Source organism: Periplaneta americana, chromosome 16, assembly GCF_040183065.1.
Source record: "Periplaneta americana isolate PAMFEO1 chromosome 16, P.americana_PAMFEO1_priV1, whole genome shotgun sequence".
NCBI lineage: Eukaryota > Metazoa > Arthropoda > Insecta > Blattodea > Blattidae > Periplaneta > Periplaneta americana.
Genome location: NC_091132.1, coordinates 179,967,014 through 179,986,568, shown reverse-complemented (window position 1 = coordinate 179,986,568; position 19,555 = coordinate 179,967,014). Strand labels below are relative to the sequence as shown.

Below are 19,555 nucleotides of genomic sequence, written 5' to 3'. Positions count from 1 at the left end.
CAATGGAAACATATAGCAAGTAAAATAAAGTATACACATTAAATCTAAATTATGTGAATGTTCATTAAACTATGGTTCCATGTAATAACAATTAAGAAACACGTTAAAGGAATTGTCATTGCACCAAATGAGTGCTTTCTGGAGCAAAATGATCGCATTTTAATTATTTAAATACAATGTAAATTAAGTAACATATTAAACGATTTATCCTTCTATCAAACACGAATGTCCCCTGGATCAAACGTCCTACTTTAATTATGTAATTACTTAATATTTATTTCTAACAGGTGCAGCGGAGCGCACGGGTACGGCTAGTGAATATAATAATTGTATGAACGTAGTTACGATGAAATGCGGTTGACTTGGTTACGATGATCTCGCCGACTGATGTGACGCAAGCGACCTGTGTGCTTACGTTGAGCATTTAACGCGGAAGAATATTGGGTTGTGATTGGGTTTACGTCTAGAGGTTATATAAAGGGTTTCGGATGTGAACTAAATTTTCGTTGAGAACACGACAATCTTTTTGAATTTGTTTGGCAATGTAATACTCTTCGGCGGAATTTATTAGTTTTCTGTCTATTCCAGATTTTTAAATTGTTAGAGTTTTTCTGGAGAGGGCCTAATTCATGTCCTGTTTCAATTAGGTGGGTGCCATATGTAGATTTTTTCTATTATGTTTGAAGTCGCGACATGTTCACTGTATCTAATTTTAAAATTCCTTTTGATCTGTCCTATGTATTTTTGTTTGCAAGTATAACATTCCAATCTGTAGATGCCGTTATTATTTTATTTATTGAATTTATGAAGTCTACTGTTTAAATTGTTGAAGTGGCTGTGTTATTTAGTTTTTTAGTTCTTTCATTCTTATTTATTAATTTCTTGATTAAATTTCTAATATAATCATTTTCATTGGCTATTTGAATTATTTTGTTGTATTCTTTGTTATAGTTACTTTTGCTTGAAAGGTTACTTTAATGCTCGATGGTTAGAAGCCATTTTTAGAGACTTTTTCTTCTCACTGCCACTAGATATTGGCGACACTGTTTTCAAAGCTACTAAAATCACCAGTGTTGCCAACTATACTACAGCCGACCAGTCTCCGGCTCTGACATTTCGCTTGGAAAGAGAAGATAGAACTTATCAAATAGAAAACAAAAAGTAGAAATAAATGTGCCAAATAGTCATAAAGTTACTTATTCAGAATTTAGAAATATTAAACATGGTGTTCCGCAGGGGTCAATTTTAGGTCCATTGTTGTTTCTAGTTTATTAATGATTTAGCCTTGACCATAAACAATTCATCCCATGTAACTTTATTTGCGGATGATACAAGTGTAATTATTTCAAGCAAACAATACGATCATTTTATAAACACTTCTAATACAGTGCTGAATCTAATGAATGAATGGTTCCATGCAAATAAACTAGCACTTAATGTTGATAAAACCAGTGCAGTCAAATTTAGTACACACAATAGTGCTCAGGTTTCCTACAGTATTCGATTAAATGGAACTCATCTCAAAGAATCTATAAGCACAAAGTTTCTTGGTTTAGAATTGGATAATCACTTGAACTGGAAAACGCATATAGAATGTATTACTCGTAAATTGAGCTCTGCATGTTATGCATTAAGATCCTTATCTACTATTGGTGATATAAACTTACTTAAAATGTCATACTTTGCATATTTTCACTCTGTAATGAAATATGGATTAATATTCTGGGGTAACTCGTCTGAAGCTAAACACGTTTTTGTTTTACAAAAGAAAGCTATAAGAATAATGGCCGGTGTGCATAAAAGGACTTCATGTAAAAATATTTTCCGAAACTTAGAAATCTTGACTTTACCTTGTGAATACATTCTTTCCCTAATGATGCTGTATATTAAGAACCAAGATAAATTCAGTACTAATCAAGACATTCATCATTTTAATACAAGACATGAATCAGATCTTCATCTACCCTCTGTTAGTCTAAGCTGTTTTAAAAAAGGAGTTCGCTATTCATGTATAACAGTCTTCAATGCACTGCCTAATTATCTTAAAGATTTGAAGAACAACGAGAAAAGGTTCAGAAAAGAATTAACCAAATTTCTACATACTCATACCTTCTACACAATTGATGAATTGTTTATGCTTGTGAATTGAATTATTCTACTTAAATGACATGTACAATTTTATATAGCTCAACGAAAATATGTTTTTATATTGACTTAATCTGTTTACTATGTATTGTATTTTTTGTTTAGCATAACTGATGAATTGTATGTACTGTAAATTGAATGGTATACTGTATAGGTCAACTGATGAATTGTTTAAGCTTATAAATTGAATTAATCTACTTCATATGAATTGTATAGCTTAACGAAAATAAGTTTGTAAATTGAACTAATTTGATTGTATATGTTTGTATAGTTTGGCTGATGAATTGTATATGTTCTTAAAATGATTACTAGTCTGTGTAGCTCTACTGATGAATTGTATATAGACCTACTGTAAATTGAATGGTAATATGTATAGCTCAACTGATGAATTGTTTATGATTATAAATTGAATTAATCTACTTGATATTAATTGCACAAATTTGTATAGCTTAATGAAAGTATACTACTTTGTATTGTATATATTTGTATAGTTTTGGCCGATGAATTGTATATGCTTTAAATTGAATAGTAATTTATATAGCTCTACTGATAAATTGTTTGTGTTTGTAATTTGAAGTAGTTTGCATGATATGTATTATCAATTTCTGTATATCACAACTGGTTGAATTGTTTATGCCTTAAATTTAATTAAATTGTTTTGTATTATAATATAGCGCAACTTATGAATGATCGTTTGCGTTTGTAAATTTAATAATCTGATTGGCTATGTATTGTATACTTTTAGTAGAGCCATCGATGTAGCTCAGTCGGCAGACTCGCTGGGCTGCTGATCCGGAGCTGCGTTCGGGCTTGGGTTGGATCCCCCTTTGGACTTTGGTTTCTTCGGAGGTTTTCCCCTAGCCGTGGGACTGAAGCTGGATGGTCTATGGCGAGTCCTTGGCATCAACCCCTTTGATTTGATTACCTGGTTGGGTTTTTCCGAGGTTTCACCCACCGAAAAGGCAAATGCCGGGTAATATTTGGCGAATCCTCGGACCTCATCTCATCTCACTATATCTCGCCAAAATGTAAAAAAATTGTACAAAATTGTAAAAATTGTAGAAAATTACTAAATTGTAAAACTATAAAAATTTGTAAAAATTGTAATTGTAATATTGTAAAATGTTGACATGTTCCACATCTTAAAGCTTCATTGCTCATGTAAGATCTATGGAATAAAATGAATGAATGAATGAATGAATGAATGAATGAATGAAGAACGAGAGAGAAAGATAGTGACCAGCATTGCCAACCTGTGACTTTTTGAAGTTGTGAAAAGAACCTCGAAATTCCACTATGAATGAAACTATGCTGCTAAATTTTAACCTTAAAACACTTTGGTTCGGTTTAAAGTAATGTTTTTAATTCTATTTTAATTTGCTGTTACAAGATTGAGTTCTGATATGCGAAGATTAATTCAATCGCTGTTTGCAATGCTGGGAGAGAGGCGGGCACTAGAGGTTAAAGTTGTCTGCTAGAACTGATTGGTAGTATTTAGCGCGATGTTGCCACTTATTTTTTTATGCGAAGCACGTGGCGAACGAGTCGTTAGTTCTTTGTGTTGTTTTGTGTTTGAGCGATTTACTGTGCCTGTAAACCTTATTATTGATAAAGTAATATGGCCAGTGGTCGTCAGAATCAAAGAAGGAAAAAATCGGCTCTTTTAAGAGCTAAAGTCATGAATTTATATACAGATTGCGTGAATATTTTGAGAAGGAGCGAGACAATGGAGAACCTCTTCTTCTTGTTAGGAAAGTGGTAGATAGAGTTTGTGATGCTTTGGAGGTGTAAAAAACAACCGTTAAAATTGTGGCGTCTTTCCACTTGAGTATTAACAGATTCTAAGGAAAGTATAGACTATTCCGTTTGATACACTTTTATTATAAAGATATTCTCATAGTCTGTGGTAATATACTGTAGGCCTATGTATAATTTACATACGCGTTCGTATTAGTTTTTATTCTGTTATAATTATTTAGCTGCGTACATTAACGGAAGATGCGATCTACGTTTGTGTAAAACTGTAAAATGATGTACATATACTGTATGTTCGCATTAGTTTTTTTTTTTTTTTTTTTGTGATCTACGCTAGCGTGTACATATGTAAAGTGATTTATAGGCAAGCCTATAGTTCGAATTAGTTTTATTCCGCGCCACAAAATCGGTTGGCGTGCGCGTGACAGTTTTCATTCTGTCTATACATATCGGCAACACTGTCTCCCTCGGTCACGAGAAACGTCAGGGCTGGAGAACGACCGGCTGTACTGTAAACGAAAATTCCGAAAGGACTGACCAACGAGCACAGAATGCATTGTTGGGTCTGACGGAGTTTCAAAGTTGGGGACGGGAAAAAGAATAGCTTTGACGCGTAACGGATTTTCTGGCACAATTTATTATTTGCATGGTCATTTGACTTTTTAGCTGCTGTCCATTATAATTCTTTAATTTTTGGGTATTATACTTTTTCTTTGAACAGTCCTGCCTGTGCTGAACCATACTAAAAAAAATCCCCTGTTTCAGATTTCCTCATAATCAAGTCAGAGGTTAACGAATTATTATTTTAATCAATATTTGTGAGTTAGTTGTGTTACAATTTGCTGTTTATTTTATTCAGTGAGTACTTTTTTTTATTTTGCCGGATTTCCATGTGTTAGATTAACGGGGATACAATTTATGTGTTGGCAACACTGACTATCACTGCTTCCTTAATCATATAATCCTGGAAGGTGCTGTTTAATAAAGTTTCTACATTTCCCTATAAATTTTATTAATGTTCATCGCGCCTAATCCTACAGACTTTAGCAGTTCATTATATTCTTCCGTAAAGGTAAGTGTATAGTATATAATTATTACTACATTGCATTCTATATAACCATAAGTTCCGTGATTTATTTTTCACAAATGGACTTCATTCTCTCCTTCGTGGTATACGCCTGCTTATAGTGGAGCTGGAGAAATGGAGCAATATGTTATAAGGTTCTATTCAAAAGTAAGTTCCCATTTTGAAACAGGTGTATTTGTGTACATAAAAACAGTTAGGTTTCATATAGGTATCATTACTTTTTTTTTAATCGATGCGTGTTTCGTTGCTATGGTAACTGTCACGCGTAATTGTTGAGAATGCGTACGGCAGTACGTACGAATTGGCCTCCTTCAGTGCTATTACGAATGCAATATACAGTATGCATATGCATATGCATTGAGAAGATACCGAACGTTACATAGATTCAGATATGGACCCTGCTCTGTAAAATCTTTTCGTAAGTTGAACAAATTAGAGAAAACTGGTTCAGTTCCCGATAGAAAGGATCGAGTAGACCAAAATTAGTAGAAAACGAGGTGAGTGCAGCTCTAGTGAAATTCTGACTATAATATTTGTTGTATTAATAAATTTACAAAGCATCTGAACATGAGTTATTCAAAAGTGTGGTGAATTCTGAGAAGACAGATTCGGTTCTACTCCTACAAAAAGAAAATGCGTTTTAAACTCAAAGAACAAGATAGGCTGATTCCTGTCAATTTCGCTTTGGAAATTTTAGCACAAATTCAGATTAACGTTTATGTTTAGACAATATCTTGTGGAAAGATGAAACACATTTCGAATTGAACGGAGGTGTTAACACTCATAATTTCAGTATATAGGCAGAAGATAATCCGAATAGAATTGAATGGTGAATTTGCAAAACGACTTAAGTCCACATTTTGGGGGTTTTGATTTGAGAGCATGATTATGTTGCTGTGTGCAAGGGGCATCGTTTAGTAGCAGAATGACTTTAATCCACGACTTTTGTATAGTTTTTATTAGCAGCAGAATATTTTGTTAAGGGGTAAAACGATTTTAGTCCTGGACTTAAGTTGTTTTTCCTGTCAAGTACTGAAGAAACTTACATAATATGTAATTTTAATCGTACACTCAGCTGACAAATTGTTTTTTTGCCTGTTTTCATTGGTAATCCTTTCCGAACTTATCTCACTTTTACCATTCCTTCTAGTGCATCCTCCAGTGGGTAGTTCTATTCAGCCAGTGACACAATTCCCTTTCTACTTCTTGATCATTTGAGCATCACTCTTTCTCCACACTTTCCAACACAGTGGTTTATCCCCAATCAATAAAACCAAAATTCAAGATATTCGTAAAATGCTTAAGTACATTCGTGATGAAGAAGACGTGCATACATTTTACGAAAACATAGCATGGGAGACGACAAAGAATTGAAAGATGAAACTAAGCTGTGGTCTCGCTATAACACTCCTAAGAGTTGTCTGTGCTCTTGTGATTAACAAATTGTTCAAAATAATGTTGTTCAACAATTGCAATAAGATTATTTTATGATTTCGGATAAATACATTTAGTTAAACATGTTTATGTGTCAGTAACCTAATAATTATGAAGTTAATTTACAGAACAACTTAAGTCCTGAAGATGATTAAATTTTTTACGAATTGAAGTAGAATACAAAAGTATGAATTTTTATAATAAAACTATTTCTCTCACATATCTTTTACATATAAAAAATATATTATAGCAATATATTGTTCAGCGAGGCTAAAAACACTTTTCTTTAATTTTCCCAAAACTGCTTCTAGGGACTTAAGTCATTTTGCAAATTCACCATTCAATTACAGAGCAAGGATTACATGATATCAAGGTTACTGTCTGGTGTGGTTTTACTTCACATTACTTAATAGGACCGTATTCCTATGAAAAAATTGAAAATGGACGAACAAAAATGTTACGGGAACTGGTCAGTGATATTTTTAAATGTTGCAGTACCAGCGTTACAGAATCATGAATACATCTTTTTTCATGCCAGACGGGGCTCCACCTCGCATACGCAATACTATAAAAACACTGTTGCGCAACACATTTGGTGATCTTGTAATTGGTATGCATTTTCCGAAGAGTTGGCCTTCTAGGTCACCAGACTTAAATGTAACTGACTGTTGGTTATGGGTTATCTAAAATAAGAGCATACGTGAGGAACTGAAGCAGTTAATGTTCTACGAATGTGCCTACTAATGCCGTTTATAGCATAGAAGAAAGACTATTTCTTGTCGAACAACACTGTGGTAGTCATACTTAATTTTTTCGTGATTTAATAAAATTCCATTTCTTTGCGAACAAATTGGTGTTTTTATTTTTGTGGAATCTAAACATTTGACAAACTTATTACCATTTCAAAATAGAAAATTACGGTAATTTCATAGAAGACGGGCACTTGGTTGAATATAGTAAGTATTACCAACTTTTTTATTTCAGAGTTAAATGTTAGTGATCTTTTAGTGACTTTTACATGTTAGTTCTAGGGTTTTTTCTATACTAGGTGTCGCCGTGATTTTCTTTTAATTTGATTGGTTATAGTTGTCATTTGTTCTAGAATTTTCGTTAATTTTGATTGGATAATGACGTTATCAGTTGTTCTTGGTTGTTTGACGTGAGTGGTGTTATGTTGTGTCTGATGGGTAAAGCTATTGAAAGTTTGTCATTTTATGATTTTTGTGATTTTCTTTCGATTTGATTGGTTATAGTTGTAATTTATTCTAGAATTTTCATTAATTTTGAATGGATAATGACGTTGTCAGTTGTTCTTGGTTGTTTGACGTGAGTGATATTACATTGTAGATTTGTCTGCATTTGTCGAATGCGCATCATCATGCTTACAAAAAGGCACTTTTCAGTGCCAATAATTTATTTTGTGTGCACAAGGTTGGATTTTGAAGTAAGAGGGAAAGGAAGGAATCCGTGTTCTGAAATTATTTATTAAATTTTGTGTCGATTTTGGTTTAGTTCTTTCGCTGGTGAATAAGGATTGTGTTGAATGTTGAGGAGAAAACTGTTTTTCTGTGGTTTAAAGGAATTATTTACTTTATTTTCTGTAGATGTTAAGGTGTAATAAGTGTTCGAAGAGAATTTCATTTAGTGTAAAGACGTGGTTTATTTATGCAAAGTTGACTGTACGACAAAGTGTTGGTTTAGTTCTTTGTTGCTTGTTTGGTTTAAGATTAGATTGCCTTAAAGCCTGTGTCATTTATACTGGAAGTGAAGTGGTTGTCGATGAAGACGTCAATGAGAATTGAATTTTATTTGATAAGATGATAAATTATGTTTTGCTTTGTGTTTTCGTGATTTTTGGGAGTAAAGTGCCGACGAAAACTGCCAGAAAAGTACTATCAACTATGAAGTTCGAATGCTACGAAACGCCAAAAAAAAATCAAAGGCAAAAAATTAAATATATGTTCATTTTTTTTTTTTTTTGAGGGCTTGTTCTTCTTTAAAAATATGAATATATATTCGATTTTTCGATGTTTGGTGATATTTGGACTTCATAGTTGGCAGAACGTTTTTGGTAGTTTTCGTCAGCCATGTTGGATTTTGCCCGTCTTCTAGGAAATTACCAAAATTACTTTTGAAAAACCTTATATTTCATTTTTTGACTCGTGTATCAAAATTGGACAAGAAGGCGACACATTTGTGCTCCATTTGAAGGTATTACCACAATCTAGTACATACAATCATGAAGCTTGGAATGATTTTTTGCATTTCTCGCGATAGTTGCCAGCCGCTTGGAGCGCTGTGAGTACTAGGAACAATAGACTGTGTCACTGTCATCGTGATCTAATACAGGCCGTAAGGCAGACCATGTGACTCGCTTAACCCGATCACGAAGGGCGGCGTTTCAACAATATAAATTAGTTGGAATGCATAAAGAGTAACCTATATTTATCTAAAGTCTAGTATAATTGCATTAATAGAATTTAAAAGAAAGATTAGGACACACTTCAGATATAATAATTCACTTGCGAGTTAAGGTGTAATATTATTTTTGGTGTGAAAATTACGTTGTTTGTATGTGTAATACTTTATTTCGATTATATATTGCGAAATTCTTGTACATTCATATATGCACGATTCAATAATTTTGAGTGGCACCGCACGGATATTTAGATATGTTGAAATTATAGGTTATGTTTGCTATACCATTTGCCACTTTCTGTCTAATTTGAGTGGTCTCCAATGCCCTGCCACTACATATGTATGTTATGTCCAACGAAATAGAAAGAGAAAGATATAGAGTGGTCATTGCGCCGCCATGTTTGAAGAAAATTGAACGACCGTCCGCCATGAACTTATGCGCGCAAAACAAAGTGGGCGTGGCGATAAGTGACATTAGAATCGTCTGCTGTCAAAATTTCGTTTGCATAAATCAGTTAAACTGAGGAGGAAAAACCTAGTATTTCGTGAAATACGTGCTAGGAACTTAATCTAAACTTATGTACGCTAAATTTAAAACACTTGAGCTACTGTATTCCTAGAAGGAATGCTTAAAAGAATAACCCAAGCAAAATTGTCATGTAGTATGACAAGAAGTCCTAGTTAATATACAGAAGAAAATGTTAATATTCCTAGGTCCTTTAAATGCGACCTGCAAAATTGCCTACAAAATGAACGAGTATGATTCGGATGATTTTATTAAATTGTTTTCCCAGTCTCTACACGTTGCAAAACTATTTATTATACCATAAGATATAGAATGAAAGTAGGCCCTATCTGTAGTAAACAACCTTTACCTCCAAGCTTGTAACGTGGGTGAAACATGACAAAACACGCTTTCAGTTTTTTTGTTACAGTAAAGTATAATTATTATCGAAATGTGAACGTGAGGCCAACAGCCGGCTGGTCTGTCTGGGCCTTTCAAGGGCTGTGGCACCACAGATAATTATTAGTGTATAATTGAGCACCCACGTACAATAATGGGGTAAGTAGTTACGAAATATATTCATACTTACCCCATTATTGCACGTGGGTGCTCAATAATAATGTTCTTTAATGTCTTTCCGGTCAAAATACTAACAACAATACGACCTACCCCAGAGTTTTGCGTTATTTTGGATGCGAGTGTCGAAATACAATTTTAATATTTGATTGCTATTACTGGGTTTGAAACGGAATTGTAGCGGTTTTATCCGTATTTAGTTTAACTTTATTACTAGTGAACCATTTACTTGATTAATCGTTTGTCTTCGAAATAGGCCTACTTTTTATAAGCTACAACTCATCGTCTTCAATAAGCAGTAAGGACAGAAGGAGCAGAAATAAAGGATCCTGGTGTCGAAATACAATTTTAATATTGTATTGGTATTTGTTTTTCACTGGGTCTGAAACGGAATTGTATTGGTTTTATCCGTATTTAGTTTAAGTACATTACCAGTGAACTATTTATTTTGTTTATGCCGGGAGTTATTACACATTTATGCATGAAAAAAAAAGTGCTGCTAATTAACAAAACTATGGACTTAACTTCATAAAATTTACCAGAAATATGATATATCAGTTGTCTTTTTCCTTTTGACATTGCAGTTATATGCAGCACACACAACAGGCATGTTTTTCCTTTGTAGTTCTTACCTCCGTTATACAACATTGTTAGCAGACGAATTTTTACAAAGGTGGGCGCTTAGTTCAGATCTGCCGTGTTTCGCGGTGGCACCGCAAAGAGCGCTGTACAGGACAACATGGCCACTCTATATTCTTCTCTTTCTATCTCGTTGGTTATGTCATATGGAAATTATAGGCTATGTTTACTATATTTACCTTATATTCCTATCTTCGCAATTATACATTATAATTAAACATAATGTCATGTATGACACCACTCACATTCAGTTTGTCTGTATTTTAATCCTACAATTGAGTACTGAATTGTATTAAGTACAACCTACTACCTAGAGACGAAGTAACACAATCGTATGTACACTAATTTCATAGTAGTGATATGGTAAATTTTTTGTCTACAATTAAAGAAGGTAGCTGTGCTGAATTAAAATCACAATATTAATATTCTTTTTATTAATTTTCAAAATAGCTTCAATTCTAATCTTAAAATATTGATGCGAACAGATTATGTTAACATGTGAAATTCTCTTCACATTAAAATAACACAGTTTTGTAATTATTTCTGCATCAAATTATGCAATAAGAAGTAAACGGAACTTATGGACACATTACACTAAATAAAAATTAGCAATGATACGCAATAAAGTTATAACATAATATTTCACTGAGCTACATATACTGAAATAGAAAACCCGAACATACTAGTCTAGATAGAAAAGGCATTGACTGTGCCGTATTTCGCTTTGTTGTGAAAAGTTGTGTAAACTATGAAATGTTCGTTATCGGTTGTAATAACTGTAAATAGCTAAAATACAATAATTTGAATAATAATAATATGGGACAAGGAGACGTTTGTAGCACTATAAATTGTAGGAAAAAGAGGTCAGAGTTATCCTTCTTCCGAAAGATCCAGGAAGATGAGTTTATAAAATATATATACTTTATGAAAATAATATATAAACCTTATGTATTTCATATTTCAATAGTGGAAGGAAGGTGTTAATTTTTTCAAAAGAATACGATGTCGAAAGTGCAATACATTTTATCGTCTGCTGGGTAAGAGTCTGTGATGAGGCGACAGTAGCGATCCTGGTGGTTAGCAACTATCTGTGGATGCATATTTCAACTGTCTATGTAGGCATATTTAGTAAGTATTGAGCTTCGTGACTGTATATACTAGACTGTGGTATTATCACAGTCTAATACATACAGTCACGAAACTTCAACACTTTTTCTGCCAACATTCGCGAGACTAGCGCCCAAGCGGCAGGCAAGGTACTGATCATACTCTCGTTCAGCCAGTACGTGCTTTAAAGGGATGAGAGATGTTATAATAACGTTTTAATCATGCATCGGAATAAAGCAATGTGTGCAATGACGAAAATTGCAGTAACAACAAGTTTAAATCTCCGAATTTGTCGTTCTTCAGATTCCCTAAAGACCAAGAGAAAATCATAACTCAGCCATAACCAATAATCCACGTTGTAGGTAGCCTACGTATTGTGTTCTATAAAACATTTATTAGTTATCAGTTACCTATTCCTATGTCAGGAAGGAGAGTTTAAATAAAAACAAAGTAAATATCTCTTACAGTATATTATTTTTTTGCAAAAATCATATGTGTAAATGTGTAACCATTCCGATTTTGGATAATGTATCTACAGTTTTTATGCAAGTAATTCCATAATTTTTGTATTCGTATTTTTTTCTTTATTTTTCAAAAGTTGAACGTTATATTGCATTCAAGTAGGGATCATGGTGTTCATTTTTCAAGAATTCATGGAATATTGTAATCCTTTTGAAAAAATATTCATTTCTTGAATAAATCCAGACTGTGTCGATACATTTCTGGTGTGTTGGTGTAGATTCATCTGGCAGACGTATTAAGTTCTCAAGAGCCTTTTTAAATTTAATATAAAAAGCAATCTTTTCTGTAATAATTTGCATGACTGTTATTGGTGTTGATTTTACATCCCCAGTGATTAATTGAGCCGTTCAGAGCAGAAGTGGTGTAAGTCAAAATTAGGTAATGAGGTTTAAAGTAAATATTCTGTAAAATACAGCGCAAAGTAGCAATTAATATATCCTTCGTGCTATTCACTGACTACTAATAGTTTAAATAAATTCAATATTAACTGCTACTTTGCGCTGTATTTTAAAGAATGTTTACTTTAACCCTCATTACCCATTTTGACTTACACCACTTCTGCTCTGAAAATAAAATTAGGTCTACATTTTCTAAGTTAATTGAAGTCACAATTTTTTCAACAAAATTGTGTGTTCATTTATTTGTTCTCACCTACGTCATATTAACAGTAAGGGCATGTAAATTACGTATTATATAGGTAGGATAAGTTAAAATTAAGCTTATGTGTGAAAACTGGAAATGTAATGTAAAATGCATTAAACTTGCCATAAACATTTAAACCATAATATCAGCACTATTTGTCACTCAAAATAATAAAGGAAATACCGGTTCTTAAGAAATGAAAAATAATGAACTTCATAAATCAATGTCTGTCATATTAAGGTTTAAATCTTCCCTTTTTTATTTTCAAGTTTACCTCAGCGGCCGAGTTTACCCCTATTTGCGGTATGAAAAATAGTTAATTTCTCAGGAAATAGGGAGAGGAGTTCACCACGGAATGTACCCTACGAGATATGCCCTACAATTTTGAAGCTACTAATTTTGACTTTTCTCACAGGAAATATAGAGTTCTAATGATTCATAAATATATTTAGGAATGAATTTAATTAATCATCCACGTACGAACAATTATATTATTTCAAACCATGATACGTGAACAGGGCCATGATTCAGTTGTAAGGAGCAGAAAGAATTACGTTTATTCCCAGCTTCTGAAACTTGTAGATTAACTGCGTGTGAAATTCTTCTAGGATTCTAAAGTAAAATTAATAAGAATCATATACACTTACTGTATAGCATAAAAAAAAAAACAAAACAAATTACTCAAAACCCGTTTTCTGATGTGTTATCATATGTCGTGTGCACACTTTTAACTTGCCTGCCGCTAGAGGGCTACTGTCACGCCAGCTGTCAAATGTTGGCATATTTTATACGTATGAGTAGCGTGACTGTAAGTATTAGACTATGGTATTATGCTACTCGTATGCTTTGCTATGCACACTATTGTTTTGATTATCGTTGAATTGCTGGTGTAACATTTATCGATGGAAAATATCAGTCTTCAATTCTCCCGATTTGTTTTGTAAGGTAAATACTGTAACAGCCCTAGAATCGACATGAACATCTGTGCTCGTTTGTGTGTGTGTGTATGTGTGTGTGCGAGCTACAGACATGCGGAATTATTATTACACATGCTAGTAAGAATATCCAAATAGCTGACAAATTGCATGTGAATTTAATTTTCTTGTTAATTTCTTTTTCAGTCGTGATGGACGTGATCAAAATAGAACGTGAGATCGACCCTGTGGCAATAGAAAGAAGTAATATAAATAATCTAGTAGAGGAGAATTCTTTATCTCAGGTAGCGTATATTAAGTGTAATTACTAATTACAATATATTGCTAAATTTCCAGAACAACTGCTGCTGTCATTTCGGGAAAAATAAATTTCAAAACCCACCAATTTTTGCCCCAAAAATGAAAACACTAAGAAAAATGAGCGGAAAGCGTTAGAATTTGGAATTACTTACTTACTTACTTACTGGCTTTTAAGGAACCCGGAGGTTCATTCCTGCCCTCACATAAGCCCGCCATTGGTCCCTATCCTGAGCAAGATCAATCCAGTCTCTACCATCATATCCCACCTCCCTCAAATCCATTTTAATATTATCTTCCTATCTACGTCTCGGCCCCCCTAAAGATCTTTTTCCCTCCGGCCTCCCAACTAACACTCTATATGCATTTCTGGATTCGCCCATACGTGCTACATGCCCTGTCCATCTCAAACGTCTGGATTTAATGTTCCTAATTATGTCAGGTGAAGAATACAATGCGTGCAGTTCTGTGTTGTGTAACTTTCTCCATTCTACTATAACTTCATCCCTCTTAGCCCCAAATATTTTCCTAAGAATCTTATTCTCAAACACTCGTAGTCTCTGTTCCTCTCTCAAAGTGAGAGTCCAAGTTTCACAACCATACAGAGCAACCGGTAATATAACTGTTTTATAAATTCTAACTTTCAGATTTTTCGACAGCAGACTGGATGATAAAAGTTTCTCAACGGAATAATAACAGGCATTTCCCATATTTATTCTGTGTGTAATTTCCTCCCGAGTATCATTTATATTTGTTACTGTTGCTCCGAGATAATTGAACTTCTTCACCTCTTCAAAAGATAAATTTTCAATTTTTATATTTCCATTTCGTACGAGTTTCTGGTCACGAGACATAATCAAATACTTTGTCTTTTCGGGATTTACTTCCATACCTATCTCTTTACTTGCTTCCAGTAATTGTTTTCCCTAATCGTTTGTGGATTTTCTCCTAACACATTCACGTCATCCGCATAGACAAGCAGCTGATGTAACCCATTCACTTCCAAACCCTCTCTGTTATCCTGGACTTTCCTAATGGCATACTCTAAAGCAAAGTTTAAAAGTAAAGGTGATAGTGCATCTCCTTGCTTTAGCCCACAGTCAATTGGAAACGCATCTGACAGAAACTGACCTATATTACTGAAGAGAAATCCAACAACTAACTACCAACTTTCGCAAGTAAATTCGAAACACAGAAAATTCGCGAAAACAAAAAATGGAAAGCTTTAACTACATAGACAACTTCAAAGGTACACTTCATTCTGAAACTAGCGCTGAAGTAGTTCCGATGATTTCTGAAGTGAAAATTGTTGAATTTATAAGCGATTTTTTTTTTTGTGAAGATACAGTTGAACGTATATTCCAAACAAAAGCCTAAACTACTGAAACTTAATCTGTCACAGTTTCGTATATGCAAGGTGTATAAACTGAGAATGCAGTGAAGTACCAGCGAATAGGGATTATAAAGAATGGACACTAAGCGAATTTGCCTGTGTTTTGTTTCTCTGTGCGCCAACGTTTAGTTCTACTTTCAAGCGCTAGAGGTTAGTGTAATCGAGCGTACGCTAAGATAATAATTGAGAATAGAGTTGAGACACAGGATTCAAACATCGCCTACCTTATTGCATAATCCAGTAAAGCTTTGCTTCAAATAAATTAAAGTTAACAGCTTTTCCTTACGTGTATTTCTCAGTGACGATCTAGTTCTAATAATAATTGTTTATATTTCAGATATAATAAATTATATTATAAAATAATATAATAAATTATATTATAAAATAATATAATAAATTATATTATAAAATAATATACATTATACAATTAAGTATCAAATTCGTTTAATATTTCTATATAATATAATATAATATAGGTATATGGTTTTACTTCTCGTAAGCGTTTTCTTTTCCATTTTCAGTGCTATCAAATCATTACATATTTTAATTATTGTTGGGGTCAACGACTCAACTCTCATTGTAAAGGAACTGTAGAGATTAGACATTACAGTTAATGACGGCTTTATTATTTTATGGATCCAGTTTATTTTATTAGAGTACATAATGTACCTAGAAGTATTAATTATATGTGTTATATTTCCGCTGTGTCGACTGCTAGCTGGTGTGATGTCAGGGCCATCTCTAGGGAGAAAGCCGAATCTCACGCTTTAGCTGGCTTGAAGGTCATTGAAATCAGTCCGGCTACATCAAAGATACCGACGCGAAGTGTCCATTCTTTATAATCCCTATTCGCTGGAAGTACCTCATACTTGTCGAAAGGACATTGCCAAAGGCTTGTTGTCGAAGTGTGATTGGTAGTTCAATGGTATAATGTTTGAGTACTTCTTGGTACGAAACACAATACTGCAGATCGTCAACTCAGAATAAGTGAAGTGTAGAAAACGACAGTAGGAGTGATATAGTCGGGTAGGTAGAGACAAAAGCAGGCAGTGGTGGATTTTCACAGTTTCCCTTCATGCATAAGAAATTCCTATCTATGGGTACAGTAAAGCACATGCTGTGGGTTGTGATTAGGCTGTGGCATACGGATACATAGAGAGCAGCTTGTAATATTAGAAGTTGTCTTCTAACACACTATTATAAATTGCTCATTTAAGACGTCTGTTTGTACTGCAGGAACGGAATTTCTTGGATCATCATGTGACTGGTATAAAGGAGGAATATGAGGACCAGAGCCAAGATCTAACATCTGAGATAACATTTAAGGGAGATCCGGTGCCAATTTCGTTTCCTATGGTGAAACGTGAACCAGAGGTGAGTGGAGCACAAGAAATGCACTGTGTGTTCTTCTTTCAGTGTCTATCTTGTATTTTGACTGTCACTTACACTACCTCTTTACAACAGTACTAGCAGTGCGTTTTACTCTATGTTAGAGGCAAAAAACACTTATCACTATTTACTATTATAAGTTACATCATGTTGCAGAGAGCTAATGTTGAAGAGTTATCTCGGTTTATGTCTTAAATATGAAAACGAATCTGCTTGTTACTCTTACTTTACATTCCCATAGTGTTTTTGAAACCATGTTGTTCTTAAGGACACGATTTCTTTATTATCTTCTCTGTGTCTTTGTGTAAAATTCTCAATAGTTTTTAGGGTTTCCAATAATTGATTTTGCTTTAATTTATGTACAGTCATTATCTCCTGGCTTCATATTTTTTTCAACTGTTGTTTTTAAGTATGTGCGTAGCTGGAAAATATCCTTTGTAGAAATTTATCTCACCCGTAGAGAAAAGATATTTTATCTATGACCATAACGCAAAACATGCCTTTACTAAATACTTTTGCGTTTGTAAAGTAGGCTTTTATTCAACATTACTTTATTCCACTTGTGAGATAAAGAATTTACCTCACAGTTTGAACTTTATCTCACAGTTAATTAGTATTTTCCTAATACCCGGGTACACACGTATACTTTTCCATTCAACTATTACTCAAGAAGCTAATATATTAGTTACTAGACGTCACTACCTCTACTTCTTTATTACCATTTCTTAAATATACATACACTCAATCTCCTCCTCTTTTCTCTATCTACTACGTCGTAATTTGTGCACTGCATTCATATCTAATACGTATTTTTTTTTTAATTTGTAATAATTTACCTTTTGGGAGTTGAGGAGACTTCAACCTACGAAGTTGCGTTTATTGCGTTTATAGCATCGCGTTTATAGGATTTTATAACAACACGCGTTAGTCAACTGAGCTAAACAGTCACGATGATTAGTTACGTTTTAATATTCCTCTTAAGTTTACAGAAGTAAAATGTGAAATTATTTTAATCACATTAGTTCTGTGAACACTTCTAAATAATCCCTGAAACTTCAAAAAGACGAAAATACACGTTTAAAATGAAAATAATATTGTGAATTTTATTAGTAACAACAATGTAATTTATTCGTCACAACAATAATTCCTTTCTACAATTCGCCTTAAACGCTCTCGTCAACAATTGGATTTTCACTCAACACAATATTCGTTATAAAACTCCACCGACGACAATGACAATTTACTTGGACTAGTACGAACAACAATGAACTGTTAATCTTAACTAATATTTACAAAGCACTATTTACAAATCAGAACTATCAGTTCTCAGTTCACAGTTCTTCTATCTCAGTCACTTGAGTTCACAGTATCTCGAACCACAGAAACCTCAGAGACAGTTCACTGTACTCGAACTCGGGTCCCTCCAACTGCGGTCCACTGCACTCGAACTCAGGTCCCTCCAACTGCGGTCCACTGCACTCGAACTCAGGCCTTCGGATGCTGACGCAGATGCGGACGCACACTCGAGTCGAACTCCGGTTTGCTTGACTGGCTTGCTTGCTCTGGCTTACTCACTGACTGAATAACTGAAAAACTGCTCGAGTTCCTTCGCGTCCTTAATTTATAACCACAGCGACGTAGCCTCGAAAGTTCCACGCGTCTCTAGAGATGGCACTCCAGAAAAATCCAGAGCCCTCTCCTCTCTACCAGCACCAGATGCGCGCGCACTCTCTCTCCACTCTCTCGCCGCGTTGGCCCTTTCCCCTCTCCACCGCGCGCCATCCCAAAGTGCTCCGCGCGATCTTCTCTCTAGCAGGACGCTGGTCGTGAGTTCGAATCTCACGTCGCTGTTACAATATATATATTAAAATTATATAATTACTTATAATTTATTATTAATCCAACGCCTTAGATACCATTCTTCACTATTCATGGCCTCCTACATCATAACCTACCTAGTACACGTATCGATTCTAAAATCCATGCCATGACACGTGATTATATGAGGACTTATTTTCAACATATTTTCTTTTATAAAACAAAATTTTTCGTTATGGTTATTGATAAAATTACGTATGGTACTTGTGAGCGTGATTTTCATTGCGCTCGTGTAATTTAAGCACTCGTGATTAAATCTTTCTACTCGCGCAATAAAGGTGCTCTTACTTGACAAGTACCATAAATAACTATTATAACTTTACGATAAATAATTATAAAGCTGATTTCGAGTGGATTCCAGAAGAGGTTCTAAATTTTGCGAATTGTTGTGATATATACGTGCATGTACAGTCGTGGCAAAAAAAAAAACCGGACCGACCCTTGTAGCTGATTTCAGAGCCTTGTTCACTCCAGAGCACGATAGACTGGTAACGAAGACTTTCATGCTTAGAATCTTGCATGGGAATGAAACTTTTTTTTTCTTCCTTATTCAAATTATTATTCCCAATTCTTTTTCATTGCAGTGATATTTTACTACTTGATTAACTTATTATTCCCAGAAAATGAATTTTACCACCAATCGTAAAGCATTGGGAATAAATTTGAATAAGGAACAAAAAAAGTTTTTTTGCCACTACTGTACATGAAACTATTGTTTATATTTTTACCTTTATTCTGTTAGTAAAGCGGAGTTACAATTATTATGTCTGAACGTGAAACTAGAGAACTGGTGTCGAAATACTAGTTGGGATAAGTTACCTGGTTGAAATTTC

At 34.1% G+C, this 19,555-nt stretch overlaps 1 protein-coding gene across 3 annotated transcripts in view; it reads left to right on the top strand.

Annotated features, from left to right (window-relative positions):
* Nucleotides 1-4,785: 4,785 nt before the first annotated feature.
* Nucleotides 4,786-19,555, top strand: part of LOC138692115 (zinc finger protein 665-like) — a 39,953-nt gene continuing 25,183 nt past the window's right edge. For all 3 annotated transcript variants that reach the window (XM_069815079.1, XM_069815080.1, XM_069815081.1), the window contains exons 1-3: nucleotides 4,786-4,972; nucleotides 13,952-14,049; nucleotides 16,692-16,829. In XM_069815079.1, coding sequence (XP_069671180.1) covers nucleotides 13,957-14,049; nucleotides 16,692-16,829 — 231 coding nt within the window. In that variant the 5' untranslated portion in view covers nucleotides 4,786-4,972; nucleotides 13,952-13,956. The remainder of the gene's footprint in view (nucleotides 4,973-13,951; nucleotides 14,050-16,691; nucleotides 16,830-19,555) is intronic.